General features: G+C 53.5%; 1 protein-coding gene across 1 annotated transcript in view; it reads right to left on the minus strand.

Annotated features, from left to right (window-relative positions):
* Positions 1–4,257: 4,257 nt before the first annotated feature.
* The window catches only part of lamb2 (laminin, beta 2 (laminin S)), a 49,912-nt gene continuing 33,118 nt past the window's right edge, over positions 4,258–21,051 (minus strand). Inside the window, 12 exon segments of the mRNA XM_055647913.1 lie at positions 4,258–7,111; positions 9,596–9,755; positions 10,761–10,937; positions 11,943–12,084; positions 13,602–13,809; positions 14,436–14,580; positions 14,747–14,950; positions 15,958–16,199; positions 16,906–17,090; positions 17,700–18,072; positions 19,503–19,599; positions 20,312–20,529. Coding sequence (XP_055503888.1) covers positions 6,975–7,111; positions 9,596–9,755; positions 10,761–10,937; positions 11,943–12,084; positions 13,602–13,809; positions 14,436–14,580; positions 14,747–14,950; positions 15,958–16,199; positions 16,906–17,090; positions 17,700–18,072; positions 19,503–19,599; positions 20,312–20,529 — 2,288 coding nt within the window. The 3' untranslated portion in view covers positions 4,258–6,974.

Consider the following 21,051-nt stretch of genomic DNA (forward strand, 5'->3'; position numbering starts at 1 on the left):
TGGGCCTCGGGGCTCGGCTCTGGCCGCCGCGGATCCCAGTGCCGGTGCCTCAGGTGGGCGCGGAGCGACGAACGAACCTAAACTTCCGCCGACGGGAAGTACGTCACGGGCCGCGCGCCTCACGTGACCCCGCGGCCGGCGTCGGGTGCGCGCGCAGCTCGAGGGTGACATCGTTCCCGCTCGAATGTGAGCTGGAGCGCGGGGGAGGGGCCTGGGGACCGGGGTCACAGGCACGTGGGAAGGGGGGGCAACGGGGGGGGGGGGGGGCAACGTGGGGGGGGGGCAACGTGGGGGGGGGGGCAACGTGGGGACATTGACAACAGGTGCAGGAGGAGGCCATTCCGCCCTTCGAGCCAGCACCACTATTCAATGCGATCATGGCTGATCATCCACAACCAGTTCCCCGTTCCTGCCTTCTCCCCATATCCCTTGATTCCTTTAACCCGAAGAGCTAAATCTAACTCTCTCTCGAAAACATCCAGTGAATTAGCCTCCACTGCCTTCCATGGCAGTGAATTCCACAGATTCACAACTCTCTGGGTGAAAATGTTTTTCCTCATCTCAGTTCTACATGGCCTACCTCTTATTCTTAAACTGTGACCCCGGGATTCGGACTCCCCCCAACATCAGGAACATTTATCCTGCATCTACCCTGTCCAATTTTATGTTTCTATAAGATCCCCTCTCCTCCTTCTAAATTCCAGCGAATACAAGCCCAGTCGACCCATTCTTTCATCATATGTCAGTCCCAACTAATTAACCTGGTGAACCTACCTTGCACGCGCTCAATAGTAATAATCTCCTTCCTCAAATTAAGAGACCAAAATTGCACACAATACTCCAGGCGCAGTTTCACTGCAGGACCTCCTTGCTCCTAAACTAAAATCCTCTTGCAATGAAGGCTAACATGCTATTAGCTTTCTTTTCCGCCTGCTGTACCAGCATGCTTACTTTCAGTGACAGATGTACAAGTACACCCAGGTCTCGATGCACCACCCCTTTTCCTAATCTGACACCATTCAGATAATAATCTGCCTTCCCATTCTTGCCACCAAAGTGGATTTATCCACATTATACTGCATCTGCCATGTATCTGCCCACTCACCCAACCTATCCAACTCACCCTGCAGCCTCATAGCCAGGGCCGGCCTTAAGCCGATTGGAACAATTGCTCCCAATTGGGTCCCGCGCCTAAGAGGGCCCCACGCCAGAGTAATCTACTCTTGTTTCGGGTTGATCTACCCCGGGTGGAGTGGGGAGAGTGGGGTGGAGGGGGAGAGACAGTAGAGGGGGTGGAGGGGGAGGGGGGAAGAAATGGACACACACAGCCCCGGATGGGGAGGGGGTGTGTGAGGGCCGGGGGGAATGAGAGTCAAGAGGGGAGGTGGGTTTCTCTGCAGCCATACATTACACACAAATAGACCCAGACACAACATAATTCTCTCATGGTCCAGGGCCAAAAAAAAACTTATCTCTCCAGCGCTCCTGCCCCTCCAGTCTCCGTGCTGCACACACACAGCCCCGGCTCCACCCCTCTCTCCCCGGGGATGTGCGGTGAACAATACAGGGAGGGCTGGGCCGGCGGTTGTAGCAACGTTTACAAACCTTGGCCTCAGCTCACACACGTTTGCCCGGACCCCGGCATCCGCTCCCCGCCGCCGTTGCGAGGCCCCTCCCCTCTCTCCTTCGGAAACCCTCGACGAAAAAGGTCCCTCCCAGGGAGAGATTTAAAAAGTTTCCCCCCCCTCTCCTTCCCACCCCAACCCTTTAAAACCACCAGAAATAATAAAAAACGCCCTCAGTTCCCTCCCCTCCCTACCCTTCAACTTCTTCCCTCCCTCCCTTCTCTTCTCTCTCCTCCCTCCCCTTGTTTCTCTACTCCCCTCCCACCCTTCCTTTCTCCCTTCTCTCTTCCCTCCCTCCCTTATTTCTCTACTTCCTCTCCTTCCTCCCTTCTCTCCCTCCTTCCCTCCCACACACACAGACAACTAACACACCCACATCACGCACAGACAACTAACATACACACAACTAAGACACACACATGCAACTAAGTTAGGATGGGGTAGAAGCCCAAAGGGTAGGATGGGACATTTCACAGTCACTAAAACAAGTGCTATTGGAACTATGTACTTTTCAGAGGTGATCTACACATTTTGTTTGTTGCTTGTAGGCCTACATGTATGCAATTTTATATTAAAATGTAGCTTAGATCTGTTTGGTCCATTAACTCCAAGGCACTTTTTAAGAGCACATTTTGATTACTTTCCATTCTACCATTGAGATGTAAAGTTTATAATAGACTTTATTTCTATTTCTATGATTCTACAGACCTTGGCTGGGAACCTGGGGCTCACCAAAATTGTTCCCAATTGGACCCCGCACCTCCTAAGGCCAGCCGAGCTCATAACATCCTCATCGCAGCTCACACTGCCACCTACTTTGTGTCACCCGCAAACTTGGAGATTGTCGAGTGAATCACAAATACTTACAGATGTGGTACAACGGTATTTGTTGAATAACACATATAACACACTACAGCATGTTGCTTCTACTGTACAGCAGCATAGACTGCCCGTACATGTCGGGTTGCGATAATATGAACAGTGTGGTGGTAGGCGGAGCTTCTAAATGACTTGCCCACTGGAGAGAGGTTTAAGTGGGCATTTCTGGACATCGCGTTTCAGCTGGAGTTGTTTCTGTACAGCAGGTGGTGAACGAACCTGTGGCTGCAGCAGCTGCTGGGGCACAGGCAGGGCAGTACGGGTCTGTCGAGACATCAGGCGTTGGGCAGGAGACCCCAGTATTGGGACACGGGCGATGTTCCTTAAGTTGAGCAGGTCGAAGTAGACATCGGATTTGCCAAGCGCTCCATTAATTGTTTGGCGCTCCGGACAGCCTGTTCTGCAAGTCCGTTTGACTGTGGAAATTCAGGACTGCTGGTGACATATCGAAAATCCCATCGTTGAGCAAAGTTTTTGAAGCACTGGCTGGTGAACTGACTGCCGTTATCTGACAGGAGGCGTGCAAGGGTGCCGTGCCGGAGAAATGGTGCGACAGCTTTTGGATGACTACATCGGATAGGATGCTTTGGAGCAGGTCGATTTCGAACCAGCCCGAATACGAGTCAACGAGAACCAGATAATGTTTGCCACGCCACTCGAATATGTCGGTAGCGACCGTGGACCAAGGCAATAGGTCTGCAGCCTTCTTCGGTGGAAGTCTGTAGGCAAGCTCCAGTCCATTTTGGGATGCATCACACGTGAGCGGCATCGGTAGGTTTAAAGCGAAATAAGCGAGGGTTGGAGCACTGGTTAATTGTAATTTAAGGATTTCAAAAGCTCTCTGGTGTTGTGGGTACCATGTCCAGGCAGTGTCTTTGGGAGTCAGTTGGAGTAGGGGAGCAGATATTTCGCTGAGGTTGGGAATGAATTTCCCCAAGTAGTTAACCATTTCAGTCCTGACTGGGGTTCACTCAGAGACACCCAGAAACTGCTGGCTGGTGGGCGGCTCAGTGAATGAGTGTGGGATCACACATCAACAAGGGATAAGGAGACGTGGGGTGGACAGCACACTGGCTGGTTGCATCAAGGCCTGGTTCGGTAACAGTGAGTGGTGGACACTGCCTGGTCCATCACAGGTAAGGACCTCCCCACCAACGAAGGGATCTACAGGAGGTGCTGGCATAGAACATAGAACAGTACAGCACAGGAACAAGCCCAACGGTCCACAATGATGCCAAGTTAAACTGATCTTATCTGCCAATGCATGATCCATATCCCCCTCCATGCCCTGAATATCCATGTGTCTATCTAAAGGCCTCTTAAACACCACTATTATATCTGTCTCCACCACCCCTGGCAGCAAGTTCAAGGCCCCCACCACCCCGCGCCACCTTGCCCTGCACATCTCCATTAAACCTCCCCCTCTTGCCTTATAACTATGCCCTCTCGTGTTGGACATGTCCACCCTATCCAGTCTCTACCTGTCATCATTTTATATTCCTCTAACAGGTCTCCTCTCAAACTCCAACGTTCCATAGAGACAATGAAACGAGTGTTGAATTCACCATCCACACACAGGCAACGTGCTTCACACACAGCGAAAGAGCATCACAAACATTTCTCACCATCCATAAACCAGGAGATTGAAACAGGCACCACGATTAAACACACTTGTACTCTTTGTGTTGTGATGTTTAACCAAGAGACTCAGGAATGCCACACGGCAGGAAATGATTCACACTCAAGTCAGATGTCCAATGATTGTCATTTATTTTCTAGTCATCAATTAGAAACGGGGTGAGTTACATCTGGATTACCAAGAGGCACACAAGGCTATTGGGCAACAGTGATGTTGGGATCACGCTGTTTCCAGGCAGAGATTTCTCTCAGATCAACTCTGTGAAAAACATTCCATTAGTTATGTCTCACGCTGTCTGTGAAAGGAGTGAAACTGATCTGCCAATATTTACTTCTTAAATCCTGGCCCTAAAAGTCTAAGATATTCCAGAGCTTCAAAGGAGCGTAGAATGTAATATAAAAGGAATTTGGTGCAAGGAGCCTCCCATAAGAGGAAGAAAAGAGTATCAGAAGAGTACGCAAAGAGAATCAGAAACTCTTCCACGGTCCTATGTCGATCCACACTGGCGGCCGTTCTGACTAATAATTTCTGGGAGCAGCTTATTCGATATTTATGCTGGTGTTGTGGCTTCATACATTAAAGTTCAGAAACTGAATGTAAACATGCATCAGAGACCAAAATCCGTGCTACTCGTGATGCACTGCTGGTCATCACTACCCAGCCCAAGACAAAGGCAAGTGTCAATGCAGATTTACAGTATGAACACGAATTGACTGCCAACAAAAGCTGAACTGCCAGACTGTTCTCCTTCAGCAGAGATTGTCAAACTTGTGAAAAGTTTTGATGGGGCAGAAAAACCAATAAATTACAGATGCTGGAAATGTGAAGCCACCCAACAGAGGGAGCCAGGGACACAATGTTGCAGGTGGACGACCCGTCACGATGACTCCGGTCCTCTCCCCATAGACGTTGTCTGACCTGCCGAACATCTGATCTCTGATGGGTGGCCGGAAAGCCACAGGCCACAGGGCCACATCCTGCACTCCACGGTTCTCTGTTTCCTTTCCACTCCAGCACATCAGAGAGCAGTGGGCGGGGTTTTAAGGTTGTTTTGGAGTGAGTTTTGATCTGGTAACTGTGTAACTGGAAGTGGCAGGTAAACCACTGGCAAAAAGGGAAACATCAGCGGGGATATGGGGAATAATTGAAGCTCTTTGTGAAAGGCTAGCACAGATGTGACAGGGAATGGACTCCTGTACTCTGTGGTTCAATGCCAACACTGAACTAAATTAGAAACAGCATTAAAGTTCTGGCATATCCTGATAACTAGTTACTGTTCAGCATGCGGAGATCAGTTTACTGGCAATCTAAAGCCTACGTATGAAGAGGATTAATAAGTTCCTTTGGCATTTGTAGCGTCTTTGGTTCTTGGCTGGCTAAGTTTAAGGCAAAAGGTAAGATCCCCACGTTGCCTGAGTCAACAACACCTCGGCAGTTCAGCACTTGGGGTATGTACAGGACAGGAGCATTCAACACTGACGGGGAGATCGCTGCTGCACTCAGCAACTAGCCAAGTGAAAACTGGATGCTCCTTCAATATTTACCTTCTTAAAAAAGTATAAAAAGATGAGAGCAGGTTGGAAACGAGTCACGATAGGGCCTGGTATTTCCAGGCTGTCTCAAATGGCCGACCAAAATTAACCAACATCCCTGCAAATCTATCAAATCATTCATCTATCAAATCATTTTCTATCAAAGAAAACTCCATGACTTTGATTCTGCAGGCTGATTCGTCCTGGGAAATAAATATTCCTTCCCAAGTTTGAGTCAAAATAAGATGCTGTCGCTCCCATGGACATCTACATCTGACCCACAGGTACAATAGTGGGCGGGGCAAGGCTGGACATTACAGAGCCGAGTCCTTCACTTGCTCCTCATTAAACAAGGGTTCACGGACAGGCGAGATGTTCGGTTGAGACACAGACAAATAGTGGCCGTGGTCACAGGTTGGGTTTCAATTGTGTACATGGGGAGCAATAAACACAAAGTTAAAATAATATTTTAACAGATATTTAATTCCCTCTCTACTCCTTTGTCAAACCATTGAAGAACTGAACTGGAGTTCAACAGGACACATGGATAGCCTTTGTTGTTTCAGCACAGTTGAGCAAAGATCTTTTAGCGAGCTAGAGGATCTTTGGAGTTGAGTAGGCCATGTTCAAAACACAAAGTACTGGAGAAACTCAGCCGGTCGGGTAGCATTTGTGGAAGGAATGGACAGGTGATGTTTCGGGTCAGGACCCTTCTTTAACCACTCCCCTTACCCACTCCAATCTCCCCTGAAAGCACAGCTCCTCATTCACTCATACAGCTGTCTGAAGAAGGGTCCCGACCTGAAACGTCACCTGTCCATTCCTTCCACAGATGCTGTTGGACCTGCTGAGTTTCTCCAGTACTTTGTGCTTTGAACATGACCTGCTCAGCTCCATGCTAAAAGAACACAGTACCCACTTGTCATGTGGCCATCCAGCTCACTGGCACGTGGTGTTACACCCAACGGGTGAATGGATCAACAAAGGCATCTTTAATTCAAATCCAATAATCCTGATATTCCTCAGCTGTTGAATGGTGTAACAAAGGAGTAGGGAATTGATTGCAGCACTCGCAGTTCCTTGTATAAGCAGCTCATCATTCTGCCATGTCCCCGTCTTTGGTTGGGAGCTTTGGAGGCCACAGGCCAGTTGGGATTCCAGAGGTATCGGGGTGACGAGGGTTTGGTGTGGGTAGGAAAAGCCAGGGTTTGGTATACGTTGCTTAATAAACATTGCATCAAAACTGTGGGATTCTGTCAGCTCCACTAAAGGCTGGGTTACACACGCACAGGGTTCAGGTTATTGGCAGGTGTTGTAGATCTGGATCTGTTGATTAATGGCTTTCAATATCTCTTTCATCTTCTCCTCCAGTCCGTCCAGCTGCCGTGCCTTTCTTTCCAAAACCTGCTCATTGATTTTGTAAGCACCCTCGAGATCTGTGGGGCCGGACACAAGGCACCCTGTTAGGTTCCAAAGAGTGATAAACAGGAGCAACATGAAACAACACTTCCCTGTGCTGCATAGAGAGAGAGCAAGACAGAGTGAGACAGAGAGAGAGAGACACACAGAGAGAGAGACACAGAGAGAGAGAGACACAGAGAGACACACAGAGAGACAGAGAGAGGGACAGAGAGAGGGACAGAGAGAGGGACAGAGAGAGGGACAGAGAGAGGGACAGAGAGAGAGAGAGAGAGAGAGAGACAGAGAGAGGGAGAGAGACAGAGACAGAGACAGAAACAGAGAGAGAGAGAGAGAGAGAGAGACAGAGACAGAGACAGACAGAGAGAGAGGCAGAGACACAGAGAGAGAGAGAGAGAGAGAGAGAGAGACGAAGCTTGATCGGTGACATGTTACAAGCAGGTGGGTTTTGGTTAGGGTGGAGGTGGCTGGGGAGGGAGCCAGGCAGGACACTCAGCAATGCCCCCCATGCCAGCACTGGAGGAGTGCCAGGCCCTGTGCCATTCAGTTACATGGCATGGAAACAGGTCCTTCGACCCGACTCGTCCATGCTGATCAAACTGCCTTCCCGAGCTCGTCCCATTTGCCTGCATTAGGCCCATATCCCTGCAAACCACACAACAACAAAAGCTTTTCCCTGTACCTCAGTACATGTGACAATAAACAAAACTAAACGTTCGTATCCATGTATCTGTCCAAGTGCCTCTTAAACACTGTTATAGTACCTGCCTCCTCTGGCAGCTCATTCCAGACACCCACCACCCTCTATGTGGAAAAGCTGCCCCTGGGGTTATGATTCCCTGCGTGCTGGTTCCCAGACTGGATTCTGCAATCATTCATTACCATCACTCCACTGGTTTACACCTGTACTCCACTAACAGCACTAAACGTTATTCCCTTTATCCTATATGTGTACATGGTGGACGGCTTGATTGTAATCTTGTAGTCTTTCCACTGCCCGGATAGCACGGAGCAAAAAGCGTTTCACTGTAACACGTAACAATAAGCTAAACTAAACCTATTTCACTTTAAACCTACGTCCTCTGGTTCATGATTCCCCTGTTCTCGGGGGTCATGTAATAGGAGCAGAATTAGGCCATTCGGTCCATCGTCTATTCCACCATTTAATCATGGCTGATCTATCTTTCCCACCATTCTCCTCCCGATAACCTCTGTCACCTGTACTAATCAATAATCTATCTATCTCAGCCTTAAGTATACACATTGACTTGGCCTCTACAGCCTTCTGTGGCAAAGAATTCCACAGATTCACTACCTTCTGATTAAAGAAATACCTCATCTCCTTCATAAAATAACATCCTTTATATCTGAGGCTATGACCTCTAGTCGTAGACTAACCCACTAGTGGAAACACCCACTCCAAATCCACTCTATCCAAGCCTTTCACTTTTCAGTACATTTCAATGAGGTCCCCCCTCATTCTTCTAAACTCGAGCGAGTACAGGCCCAGTGCCGACAAACACTCATCATAAGGATAAAAGGCTCTCTGCATTCCCCTCATGAATGATGAATGCAGAAACAGCCAAGGCCAGTGTTCCCGCTGCACCAGCTCTGTGTTAGCCATGTAGCAGGTTTGTCAGATGCTGGGGTACATTTAAAGAGAAGTGATTCATGTCTTTTAGGTTTTATGCTGCAAGATTTGTAGCGGGGCTGATGGTAATAACAGAAAAACTCGGACAGTCTGTATCCTCGGGGGGGGTAGTGCTGCTGGAGTAACACGTGTCCTGGACTGCTGGAGGTTATGACACACTTAGTGTGAAAGAGTCACTTACTGGGGCGTGGATAAAGTGAACGCTCACTTGACCCACACCCCTCCGTTCCCAAAGTGAGCATGTAACCTCTCTCCAACAGTAAAACCCTGTAGGCATTGGAAACCTGGATCACATGGGGAATGACGGATACTGGAGAGTTGGTGAGACCACACTTGGAGCACTGTGTGTAGTTCTGGTCGCCCAGCTACAGTAAGCATGTCATTGTTGGAGAGGGTGCAGAAGAGATTCACCAGGCCGTTACCTGGGCTTGAGTTACAGGGAGAGGTTGGATAGGCTGGGACTTTGCACTTTGGAACACAGGAGGCCGAGGGGTGATCTTACTGAGGTGTACAAGATCATGAGGGGCACGGATAAAGAGAACGCTCACAGTATTTTTCTCCAGGCTAGAGGATTCTAAAACTAGAGGGCACAGGATTAAGGTGAGAGGGAAGAGATTTAAGAGGGACCTCAAGGGGAACTTTTTCACTAACGAGCTGCCAGAGGAAGCTACAGAAACGGATACAATTATGGCTTTTAAAAAGACATTTGGACAGGTGTATGGGTGGGAAGGGTTTAGAGGGATATGGGATAATGGCAGGCAAACGGGACTAGCCCAGTGGGTCAACCACAACCCTACCCACCGGGGACATGTGCAGGCAAGTAGTACTTCACCACCGCCCGCCCGCTCACCGTTCAGCCTCTCGAGTTTGACCTGTGCGTCTGTCAGCAGCTCCTTGGCCTCGTCGCGAAGGCTCTCAGCCTTGTGTTTGGCGTTGAACACGGTGCCGCTCTTGCGGTCTATCAGTCCCTGCGCCGTTTTGTATTTGTCCTTCAGCAGCCCGTCCAAAATCTGGAACCAGAGAAACATCTGTCACTCACACACTGGTGGGGCCAGGAGGGTGGGGAACGACCGGCCTGTGTACACAACAGAGCTGTCCCCACTCCCTCTGCCAAGCCTGCACACTGCCGTCTTCAGCCGTGTACACGACCGTGTGCCTCAGGCTGCGTACCGCGATCAGCACCTGTGGGGTGTGTCTGCAGTCTTAGTTTACTTTAGAGATACAGCATGGAAACAGGCCCTTCAGCTCACTGAGTCCGTGCAGACCAGCAATCACCCCCTATACCAGCATTATTCTACACACTAGGAACAATTTACAATTTACAGAAGCCAAATAACCTACAAACCTGTGTCTTGGGAGGAAACCGGAGCACCCAGAGAAAACCCACGGGGTCACAGGGAGAAGGTACAATTTCCGTACAGACAGCACCTGTAGTCAGAATCAAACCCGGGTCTCTGGCGCTGTCAGGCAGCAACTCTACCGCCATGCCACTGGTTCAGTGGTGCTTTATCATCACATGTACAGACATCTAGTGACATTCTTTATTACATGTAGTTCAGTGAAGTATTGCTATACCCAAGCACAAGCCCTGATTGGTATAAAGTGCATGGAAATAGCCCACTTAGACCGCATGTAAGAGCCGCCAGGTTTTGCCGCTATTTCCGTAGTCCAGTCCGGCCTGTGTGCTCGGGCTCCTGGAGCGGAGACTGTACTAATCAAGGGTTGTGCTTGGGTTTGGCAAATAAAAGAATTTCACTCTATGTCTGAATATGTGATGATACAGAACCAGTGAACCGGTGGTCCTGGATCCAGGCGAGCCCCAGGCTTCTGCAGGGCCTTCAGCCGTCACCTCCCTCCAGACCATCCAGCGAACCATCGCCCCTTTCTCCTCGCCCGGCCACCTTCAGCCTTCGTGCCCCTGGATCATGAAGGGTGTGGAAGGTAACACCCCAGTTCTCTCTCCATCGGGCCCTGGCTTTGCCTCTCCCCTGCCAGGCCGCTCCCTGCGCCAGTACCTGCTTGGCCTCGTTGGCTTTGTCCCGGGCCTGGCCGGCCGTGTCCCGTGCCCGCGTGGCCACCAAAGAGTTGTTGGCTCGCTTCATCCTGAGCGCGTCGATCCTGCCGTCCAGCTGGGTCAGCTGGTCCATTGCCTTCATCAGCTCCCGCTCCGCACCCGCAGTCTCACCACGGATCTGTAACGGGGGGGTAGAGGGAGAGGGGTAGGAGAGGGGAGAGTGGAGAGAGGGGTGGGTGGGGTGGGAGGGGAGATTGAGGGGAGAGAGGGGAGATTGAGAGAGAGTGGGGAGAGGGAGAGAGAGAGAGAGAGGGGAGAGAGAGAGGGAGAGAGAGAGAGAGAGAGAGAGAGGAGAGAGAGAGAGAGAGGGAGAGAGAGAGAGAGGGAGAGGGAGAGAGAGGGGAGAGACAGAGAGGAGAGAGAGAGAGGGAGAGAGGGGAGAGGGGGAGAGAGAGAGGGAGAGAGGGGAGGGGAGAGAGGGAGGGGAGAGAGGGAGGGAGAGGGGAGAGAGGAGAGAAAGGGAAAGGGGACAGTGAGAGGAAAGAGGGAGAGATGCACAGACCATCAGTCAGGATCCGGTCACACCCGTTCCTTATCACAGAGAGTGAGTGACCTGGGAATGTATCCATGAAACCATAACCCCATGGCGGAGTGGTACAGTGACCAAGCTGATGGAATGATCTTCTACAATGGGCACTGCCCGGTCCATCACATGTACTGACCTCCAGTGAAACCATGGAGCAGTCTGAGCAGAATTATGCTCTGAAAATAGGGCCTAATTCATGGAAACAGGCCTTTCGGCCTACTGAGGAAACATCACCCATTCACACCAGTTCTATGTTATCTCACTTTCGCATCCATTCCATACACTCTAGGGGTAATTTACAGAGGGCTGATTCACCTACAAACCTGCACGTCTTTGGGATGTGGGAGGAAGCACTGAGCTCCCTGTGTCCTGGGCCAGTCTCATGGTGCCCCCCGCGCCCCCAATCCACCCACCTCCAGTGCCCATGGGCTCACAGTGACCTCCCCGTACCCCCTGAACTCATTGTGACCCCCCCCTCCCCTCCCCGTGCTGCCTCACCCCACGGTGACTCCCCCGCGCCCACTGACCTCCCCACCTCTGGTCCAATGGTGACCCGCAGCACCCCCTGGGCTCACGGTGACCCCACTGCCCCCTCACCTCATTGAGCACCCGCTCGCTGTCCTCGATGTCTCCCCGGGCCTGCTGGATGGCGGTGTCGGCAGCAGCCTGGGCCCGGCCTGCTTCCTCCAGGGCCCGCTTCACCGCCTCCGCCGTCTGCTTCACGTTCTCGGCACGGCCCCTGCCAGGGGTCAGACATACCCCGTTATACCCCGTTACACCCCCCCACCAGCCCACACACTGCCCCCATATATACCCTCCGCCCACCGTCTGCTTCTTGTTCTCACCAAGGTTCTGCCAGGGACAGACACACCACCTTATACCCAATTATAATCCCATGATACACCCGACCGCCCACACACTGCCCCCCATGTACCCTCTGCGTCTGCTTCACGTTCCCAGCACGACCAGAGCAGAACCTCCTCCCCCAGGGGGGAAATGTCATAGCTTTAAGGTGAGAAGGGCAAAGTTTAAAGGAGATGTGCGGGGCAAGTGTTTTACACAGAGGGTGGTGAGTCCCTGGAACACACGTGGTGTGGTAGTGGAGGCACAAACGATAGTGGTGTTTGAGAAACTCTTGGATATGCAGGGAATGGAGGGATATGGATCACGTGCAGGCTGAGGAGAATAGTTTAACTTGCCATCATGTTTGGCACATTGTGGGCTGTTGCTGTGCTAGACTGTACAAGTTCTGTGTTCTTGTATAGGCAGATGTTGGATGGCAGAGACAGAGAGAGACAGAGAGAGAGACAGAGGCAGAGAGAGACAGAGAGAGAGAAAGAGAGCGAGAGAGGAAGACAGAGAGAGAGAGAGGAAGAGACAGAGAGAGAGGGAGAGAGAGGGAGAGAGAAACAGAGAGTGGGGGAGGGGGGGGAGGGGGAGGGAGAGAGAGAGAGAGAGAGAGAGGGAGAAAGAGAGGGAGAAACAGAAGCAGAGGCAGAGTGAGACAGAGACCAAGATAGAGCAACGTTATGTATGGATGGTTCTGGGGTCCAAGTCTACAGCTCCCTGAAAGTGGCAACACAAGTAGATAGAGCGGTATAGAAGGTGTACAGCATGCTTGCTTTCAGCAGTCAAGTGAGTATTAGAGTCAAGAAGTAATGATGCAGCTTTATAAATCTTTGGTCCGGCTACATTTGGAGAATTGTGTGCAGTTCTGGTCACCCCATTACAGGAAAGATGTGGAGGCTTTGCAAAGGGTACAGGGGAGATTTACCAGAATGACGCCTGGATTACAGGGTATTAGCTATGGGGAGAGGTTGGACAAACTTGGATTGTGTCCTCTCGAAAGGTGAAGGTTGAGGAGAGACCTGATAGAAGTAGGCTACACAGTCAGAACCCTTTAGCCAGGAAATGTTAAAGACTAGAGGGTATAGTGATGATGTTGAAATGAGACGTGTGAGGCTAGTGTTTTTACACAGAGGGTGGTGGGGGTCTGGAACGTGCTGCCGGGGGTGGTGTTGGAGGCAGATACAATAGTGGACACAGAGAGCCATACATGAAGAGGCAGGGCTGGAGAAACACAGGCCACATGCTGGTGGATGGGATTAGGTAGGTTGGCATCATGTACAGCACAGGCATGATGTGCTGGAGGGCCGGTCCTGTGCTGTTCTGTGCTACGCTCCATGGAAGATGATTAAAGGCACAGCAGACAGAGAGTTGGCTGGCCTGTGGAGTGGGGCATCCGGCCGGACTTACCGGGCCCTCCTAGCGTCCTGAAGGAGTTCTCCTGCTTTTCTCACATCGTCCGCGGTCTGGTCCAGGATGTCATCCACGTTGGACAAGCTGCTCACCCTGTCCTTGATCTCTTCGGCAAGGTAACGGATCTGCTGTGGGTTAGCGGGGATGTGGATGTTCATGACCTGGGTGGCCACCTCCTCAATGCTGTCGGGATCTGCTCCCTCCTCTGTACATGGGTTCAAGGAAACATACAACAGTCAGCTGGAATAGTAAGAGGTGATTGTGAACGGAACGATAGTGAACCTGATTAGTGAATGTACAGGAATGGAGGAGACTACAGAGAGTGGTGCACACTGCCCGGCCCATCACAGAATCTATGGTAGGAGCTGCCTGGAAAAGGCAGCCGGCATCATCACAGACCCACACCACCCTGGCCACGCTCTCATCCCACTGCTGCCATCGGGAAGAAGGTAAAAGAACCTGAAAACCGTGAGCTCTAGCTCATGAACACCTTCCCAGCAACCAGCAGGCTCTTGAACACTGCACAACACTAACTTAACCTCTTAGGTTGCACTACGGAGCGCTATTGCACGTTTCTGGTTACCTAGTATTATGGTTTATAGGGATCGGGGCTAAACACAGGTGGGTGAGACTAGTGTAGATGGTTGGCATGGGCGAGTTGGGCTTGTTTCCATACAGTGTGACTATGATGCTACTGATCATTATTGATTATTGTCTATGTTATTGTGTGTACAGGGCTGTAAGGCTGCAGCTTGTCAGATTCTTGCTGGTGCGTTGCCGGAACAGAAGAGCGGTGAGCTCTCTCGCCTGCGGACCCGTGATCGCCCTTACGTGTGAGGAAGTCTCGGATTTGCCGAATGAGATCACGCAGCTCTTTGTTGGAGTGACTGATCCTGTCCTTGGCATCATTGGCTTTGTCCAGCGTTCCCTGGGCTTTCCGCTTTGCCTCATTCGCCCTCACCTTGGCCTCGGCCACCTGTAGGGACACAAGCAGTGACCACCTGTCCCTCAGTGCCTACACACAGGTACCACACCAGTGGCCAGAGGTCTGTCTCCACTGGTGGTCTCTCTCCGCCCCATAACCCAGGCTTCCCCTCCCCGGTGGTCTCCCCCTTCCCTGGCCCGGACCCTGGGCTGCCCACCTTGTTGAAGAGCTCCTCCACCTCGTTCATGGCCTGCCGGATCTCTTGCTCGGACTGACGTGCGCGGCCCAGCGCCGTATCTGCCACCGCCACTGCACCGTTGCAGTTCAGGCCGCCGCAGCGCCGAGTGCCGTCGTCCTCGTAGCAGCCGGCCCCACCGCAGGGACTGTCCGCACACGGCAGGTTACCGGGGAGACCGCACACCTGTAACGCAACAACCATACAGTCAGTTCCCAGCACGGCACGGCACACCATGGCATGGTACACCATGGCACAGTACACCATGGCACAGTACACCATGGCACAGTACACCATGGCACAGTACACCATGGCACAGTACACCATGGCACAGTACACCATGGCACAGTACACCATGGCACAGTACACCATGGCACGGTACACCATGGCACGGTACACCATGGCACGGTACACCATGGCACGGTACACCATGGCACGGTACACCATGGCACGGCACACCATGGCACGGTACACCATGGCACGGTACACCATGGCACGGTACACCATGGCACAGTACACCATGGCACGGTACACCATGGCACAGTACACCATGGCACAGTACACCATGGCACAGTACACCATGGCACAGTACACCATGGCACAGTACACCATGGCACAGTACACCATGGCACAGTACACCATGGCACGGTACACCATGGCACAGTACACCATGGCACAGTACACCATGGCACAGTACACCATGGCACAGTACACCATGGCACGGTACACCATGGCACAGTACACCATGGCACGGCACACCATGGCACAGTACACCATGGCACAGTACACCATGGTACAGTGCACCATGGCACGGCACGACACAGACCCTTCGGCCCATAATGTCCGTGCCCAACACGTGGGTGGAACTTTGACGGAGCAGGTAGAGCCGCTATCTCATAACACCAGGGACCGAGTTCAATGCTGACTTCAGTTGCTGTCTGTGTGGAGTTTGCGCGTGCTCCCTGTGACTGCTCTGGTTTCCACCCACATCCCACAGATGTGCGGGTTTATAGGTTAATCGTCCTCTCTGTAAATTGTCCCAAGTGTTTGGAGAGTGGATGAGAAAGACGGATAACGTAGAACGAGTGTGAACGGGAAATCGTCCAATGGTGCTGCGGATGGGAGCTGGCATGCTGGGGTGCTGTGAGGCAATTGTTGGCACCCTAGGGTGCAGCGGGGTGGCAGTGACCCACCTTCTCGTTGACGTTCTCCAGGCTGAGTGTCTGCACCTTGGCGCTGAGGTCGTTGAGCGCGCGCCGGTTGGCGGCATTCTTGCGGTGGAAGTCGTCCTTCCTCGCCCGGAGCAGTAGCTCGACACGGCGGCGGGTGCCCAACGATTCACTGACCGTGCAGGGCACGGCCACAGTGGAGGCATTCACCGCCCACTCCGCCTGCCAGGACTGCCGGTACGACTGGCTGATGCTGTCGTAGGCACCTGCGGAGAGGCAGCTATGTCACTGCAGGTGTACAGGTGTGCGGGGCAGGTGTACGGGGCAGGTGTACAGATGTACTGGGCAGGTGTACAGGTGTGCGGGGCAGGTGTACAGATGTACGGGGCAGGTGTACAGGTGTACGGGGCAGGTGTACAGATGTACAGGGCAGGTGTACACAGGTGTACGGGGCAGGTCTACAGGTGTACGGGGCAGGTCTACAGATGTACGGGGCAGGTGTACAGGTGTACGGGGCAGGTGTACAGGTGTACGGGGCAGGTGTACAGGTGTACGGGGCAGGTGTACAGGTGTATGGGGCAGGTGTACAGGGGCACGTACGCAGTTTACCGGGCAGTTGTACAGGTGTATGGGGCATGTACAGGTGTATGGTGGGTACAGGTGGACAAGGATGTCCCCCAACTGATCACGTGCTAGATAGGCATATACCCCAACTGACCACGAGTTAGACATACGTGTGCCCTACTGATCATATGTCGGACATATGTGAATCCCCCTACACACGTTGGACACATGTGTACCGGGCTAATCATGTGTCTGATATGCATGTACATGCACCATGACTTTGCACCGGTCACACGTGTGATCGCTCTTCGGACCCGTGTGTACCCCACGTGATCACATGTCAGTCATGTGTGTAGCCTGTATGACCACACCCACACATACCCCCCTGCCCGGGTGTGGGCCACGTACCCAGGAAGTTGGCGTGCCTGAGTTTGTCGAGCTGGCGGCCCAGGTAGCGGGCGGACATGTTGAGGGCGAGGACGTCTCGCTCCAGGTGCCCCAGCTCCACGCTGGCCCCCCCGTTCTGCTGCTGCACCGCCGTCAGCGTCCCCTCCAGCCCGTCCAGCGTGTCCGTCGTCCCACTCACCCTCTCCCTGGAGAACACAAAACTAGTGTCAGAGCAGAGAGAGCCACTCTGCCCCTCCCCCCTCTACACGCCCGCCAGGGTGCCCCACCCCCACGGGCAAGAGGGATAGAGGCAAATCTGGGTACGAGGCACTGGTGTAGGTGGCATGGGCGCGATGGGCTGAAGGGCCTGAAGGACAGAGGATGGAAGATCAGTGGGAATGGGAGTGGAGGGGTGGGGGGTGGGCAGTTCTGATGAGCTCAAGAGGGGAGGGGAGGGGGGGGGCAGGTTGTGGTGTCCCCTGAGGTGGAGAACAGGCTGTTGTGCTGGGGGGAGACCAGATGGCCTGGAGACAAGTGGGAGAGGTGGTGGGTCCAGTACTTCACTGGAGGGAGGGTGGTGTGGGTTCTGATTCCCCCAGGAGGGAGTGAGTGTGGGTGAGGGTGTTTTCCCCCAGAGGGTGAGTGGGCCGTGGGGTCAGACCCTCACGGGAGGAAGCAAAAGTGGGGGAGGGAAGATGGGGGACAGGAGCTCATGTTTACTGTGGGGGGAAGGGGATCGAGGGTCAGCCCCTCACTGAGGGAGTTGGGGGGAGTGGAGGAGGAGGGGTGGGTTGGTGATGGGGTCAGCTCCTTACCGCAGCTCGTTGATCAGCTGCATCAGCCCTGCGATGGCGGCTGCGGTGGTGTTGCGGGCGCTGACTATTTGTTGCGCCCGCCGCAGCTTCTCCTCCAGCTCCCGGAAGTTCTTGTCGTAGAGAGCGCTGATGCCAGATAGCCGGATGTCGGCGGCCCGCCGCGCCAGGTCACGGGTCTGCGCCGCCAGGTCCTGCACCAGCCGGTCCCAGTCCCCAAAGCACGCGTGGCACACCTGGCACACGGGAAACTCCCCCGAGAAGCCGCGGGCACACGCGTCGCAGCGCACACCCGACACGCCTGGACGACAGGCACAGTGACCAGTAGCACGGTCACACTGACCACTCTGCACCCCCTGTTCATCACAGTCACACACTGGGGGATGGGGGGGGGGGGGGGGGGGTACAAAAGGGGGGGGAGGGGGGAGAGGGGGGGGGGGGGGGGGGGGGGTGAGGGGGGGACAGAGAGGAGGGACAGAGAGAGGAGGAGACAGAAGAGGAGATACAGGGGGAGATACGGCGGAGAGAGAGGAGGGGGAGAGAGAAGGCGGGAAGAGTCAGCAATTCATGATACTGATTTATAAACGTTATAAACTGTTATGAGACTTTGCAAAAAGATTTATATAATTTTGTTAGACCACATTTGGAGTATTATGCGCAGTTCTTGTTGCCCCATTACAGGATAGATGTGCAGGCTTTGGAGAGGGTGCACTGGTCACCATGTGGTCACGGTGTGGACCGGGGTCCCGGTGTGAACAGGGTCATGGAGTGGACGGGGTCACTGGGTGGATGGGGGCACCGTGTGAATGGGGGTCCCGGTGTGAACAGGGTCGTGGAGTGGACGGGGTCACTGTGTGGATGGGGTCACCGTGTGAATGGGGGTCCCGGTGTGAACAGGGTCATGGAGTGGACGGGTCACTGTGTGGATGGGGTCACCGTGTGAATGGGGCCCCGGTGTGCAGGCACGGAACTCGCTATCAAAATATGGAGGGGACCGGGGGGGGGGGGGGAATTTTTTGGCGGCCGCTCGCGCATGCGCACACTCACACACACATGTGCGAGGCTTCGGAGCCTCAATCCAGCGCTAATTGCAACTCAACTCTGCCTGTCTCGCCGGGTTAACTACAGCAAACCCTGGACTGACGGGACACCAGCGCTGCTTCTCCACGCTGGCCATATTTCTCGCAAGCCCAGGCAGGTTAACCTGGCGGGACAGGCAGAGTTGAGCTGGGTTTTTACGAGCTGGGTTTTTGCGTTGCATGTTTCTCTGCGTTACACAAAAAAGCTGGAGCTCAGCGGGTGGGCCTATGGAGCGGGGGTAGGCCGTGCCCGAAACCTGTCTTCCCGACTCCCTGGCCACCCTCTGGGGGGGGGGGGGGGGGGGGGGGGGGGGGGGAGGCATTCGGGTGGGGGCGGGACAGCACCAGAGAGCCGGCCGGGGTCGATCCTGGTGGATCCAGGTCTGTGCCACGTCTCCCTCCTCCAATCAACGCACTCTATCCTCAGTACCACCCACCCCACTTCACCCTCCTCCAATCACCGCGCTGAATCATCATGTCCCGCCCCCATTGCCCGCTGACCGACGTCTCTCTCGTCCAATTGACCCCCTCGATCAGAAGTCCCACCTCCACTGTCTCGCGGAAAGTGGAGATTTTAAAATCCGGATCACAAAAACTTGGGGGATGTCCCCCACCTCTCAAAACATGAGGGGGACGTGTCCCCTCTGGCCCATCTGGGATTTCCGCCCCTGCCGGTGTGGATTGAGATGGGGTCCCAGGCTGCGGTGAGATCTCGGCCATGACTCACCTCGACAATGCACGTTGGGGTCACCCCAGTGATTCTCCTGGCAGTCGGTGCAGGTCTGGCCCCCAAAGCCAGGACGACACTGGCACTGCCCGCTCACCTGTGGAGAGAGGAGTCACTGTCAAACCCAGCTCACCGGCTGTGGAACACTGGGGATAGAGCCGCCACCACAGGGTCCTGTCACCATCCAGGGGGCCCACGTTTACAGAGATCTCCCGCACCACAGTTGAATTCTGGAGCGCAGGATATGCGCAGGCAACTGCTGGATTCAGCAGGTCAGGACAACAGCTGGATTGGGGAGCACTGACTTTGCACAGGCAACAGCTGGATAGAAAGCTGACTGCACACTGGAACAACAGCTGGATTCAGGAGTGCCAACCATACACAGGATAACAGCTGGAATCAGCTGCACAGGAGAACGCTGGATTATAATAATAATAATAATCAATTTTATTTGCGGGCGCCTTTCAAAGTCTCAAGGACACCTTACAGAAATTAACAAGAGAGAAAAAACATATAGTCGGAGTAAAATAAATAATAAGGACATCACCAATACACAAATTAAAGACAGAATTCGCTCCAAAGACAACTCCAGTGCTGACCATATACTGGACACTGAGAGCACTGGCCTGGTCTCTGGATGTTTCAAACCGCTGACACAAGGATCACTGCCCGCTGGTCAGCGGGTGTGGACTGGACACAGCCACGGTCAGCAACCGGTCACTGCCCGGGACTTGCCCGGGGACTGACCGTGCCTGGCCGTGAGCACCCACCATCACGGGGACGAAGAGCAGCGACGCGCGGGGCCTCACCTCGTTGCAGGTTGCGGAGAATACGTTGGTGGTGGCGCAGCGGCAGAGCTGGCAGCCGGACCCACCGGCCAGGTTCCAGTGGTCAGGGGTGCAGCGGTCACAGTTCTGGCCGGTGACGTTGGGCAGGCACGGACACTGCCCGGTGGTCCGGTCACACTCACACCCCTCCTGTGGCGGACAATGGCCGCTGGCAGTGCCCAGCACATTGCAGGTACACTCTGTGTCAGGAAACATGCGTTAGTGAATGGGGAACGGGTTGGGGAACGGGTTGGGGAACGGGGATGGTGAGAGGGATAGTGAACGGGATCGATGAGCAAGAATGGTGAGCGGGGACGGTGAGTGGGAATGTGAGTGGGAATGGTGAACGAGAATAGTGAGCGGCGCAAGTAAACAGAGTCTGTGAACAAGAACAGCGACTGGGAACAGTGATGTGGACAGTAAGTGGGTGTAATGAGGTGATAGTGAACGGGGAAGTACAACGAGACCTGGGTGAGGTACATCAGTCACTGAAAGTAAGCATGCAGGTACAACAGGCGGTGAAGAAAACTAAGGGAGTGTTGGCCTTCATGACAAGAGGAGTTGAGTATAGGAGCAAAGAGGTCCTTCTGCAGTTGTACAGGGCCCTAGTGAGACTACACCTGGAATATTGTGTCCAGTTTTGGTCTCCTAATTTGAGGAAGGATATTCTTGCTATTGAGGGAGTGCAGCGTAGGTTCACAAGGTTAATTCCCGGAATTACT

The sequence above is a fragment of the Leucoraja erinacea genome, chromosome 16 (genome assembly GCF_028641065.1).
Source record: "Leucoraja erinacea ecotype New England chromosome 16, Leri_hhj_1, whole genome shotgun sequence".
Classification (NCBI taxonomy): Eukaryota; Metazoa; Chordata; class Chondrichthyes; order Rajiformes; family Rajidae; genus Leucoraja; species Leucoraja erinaceus.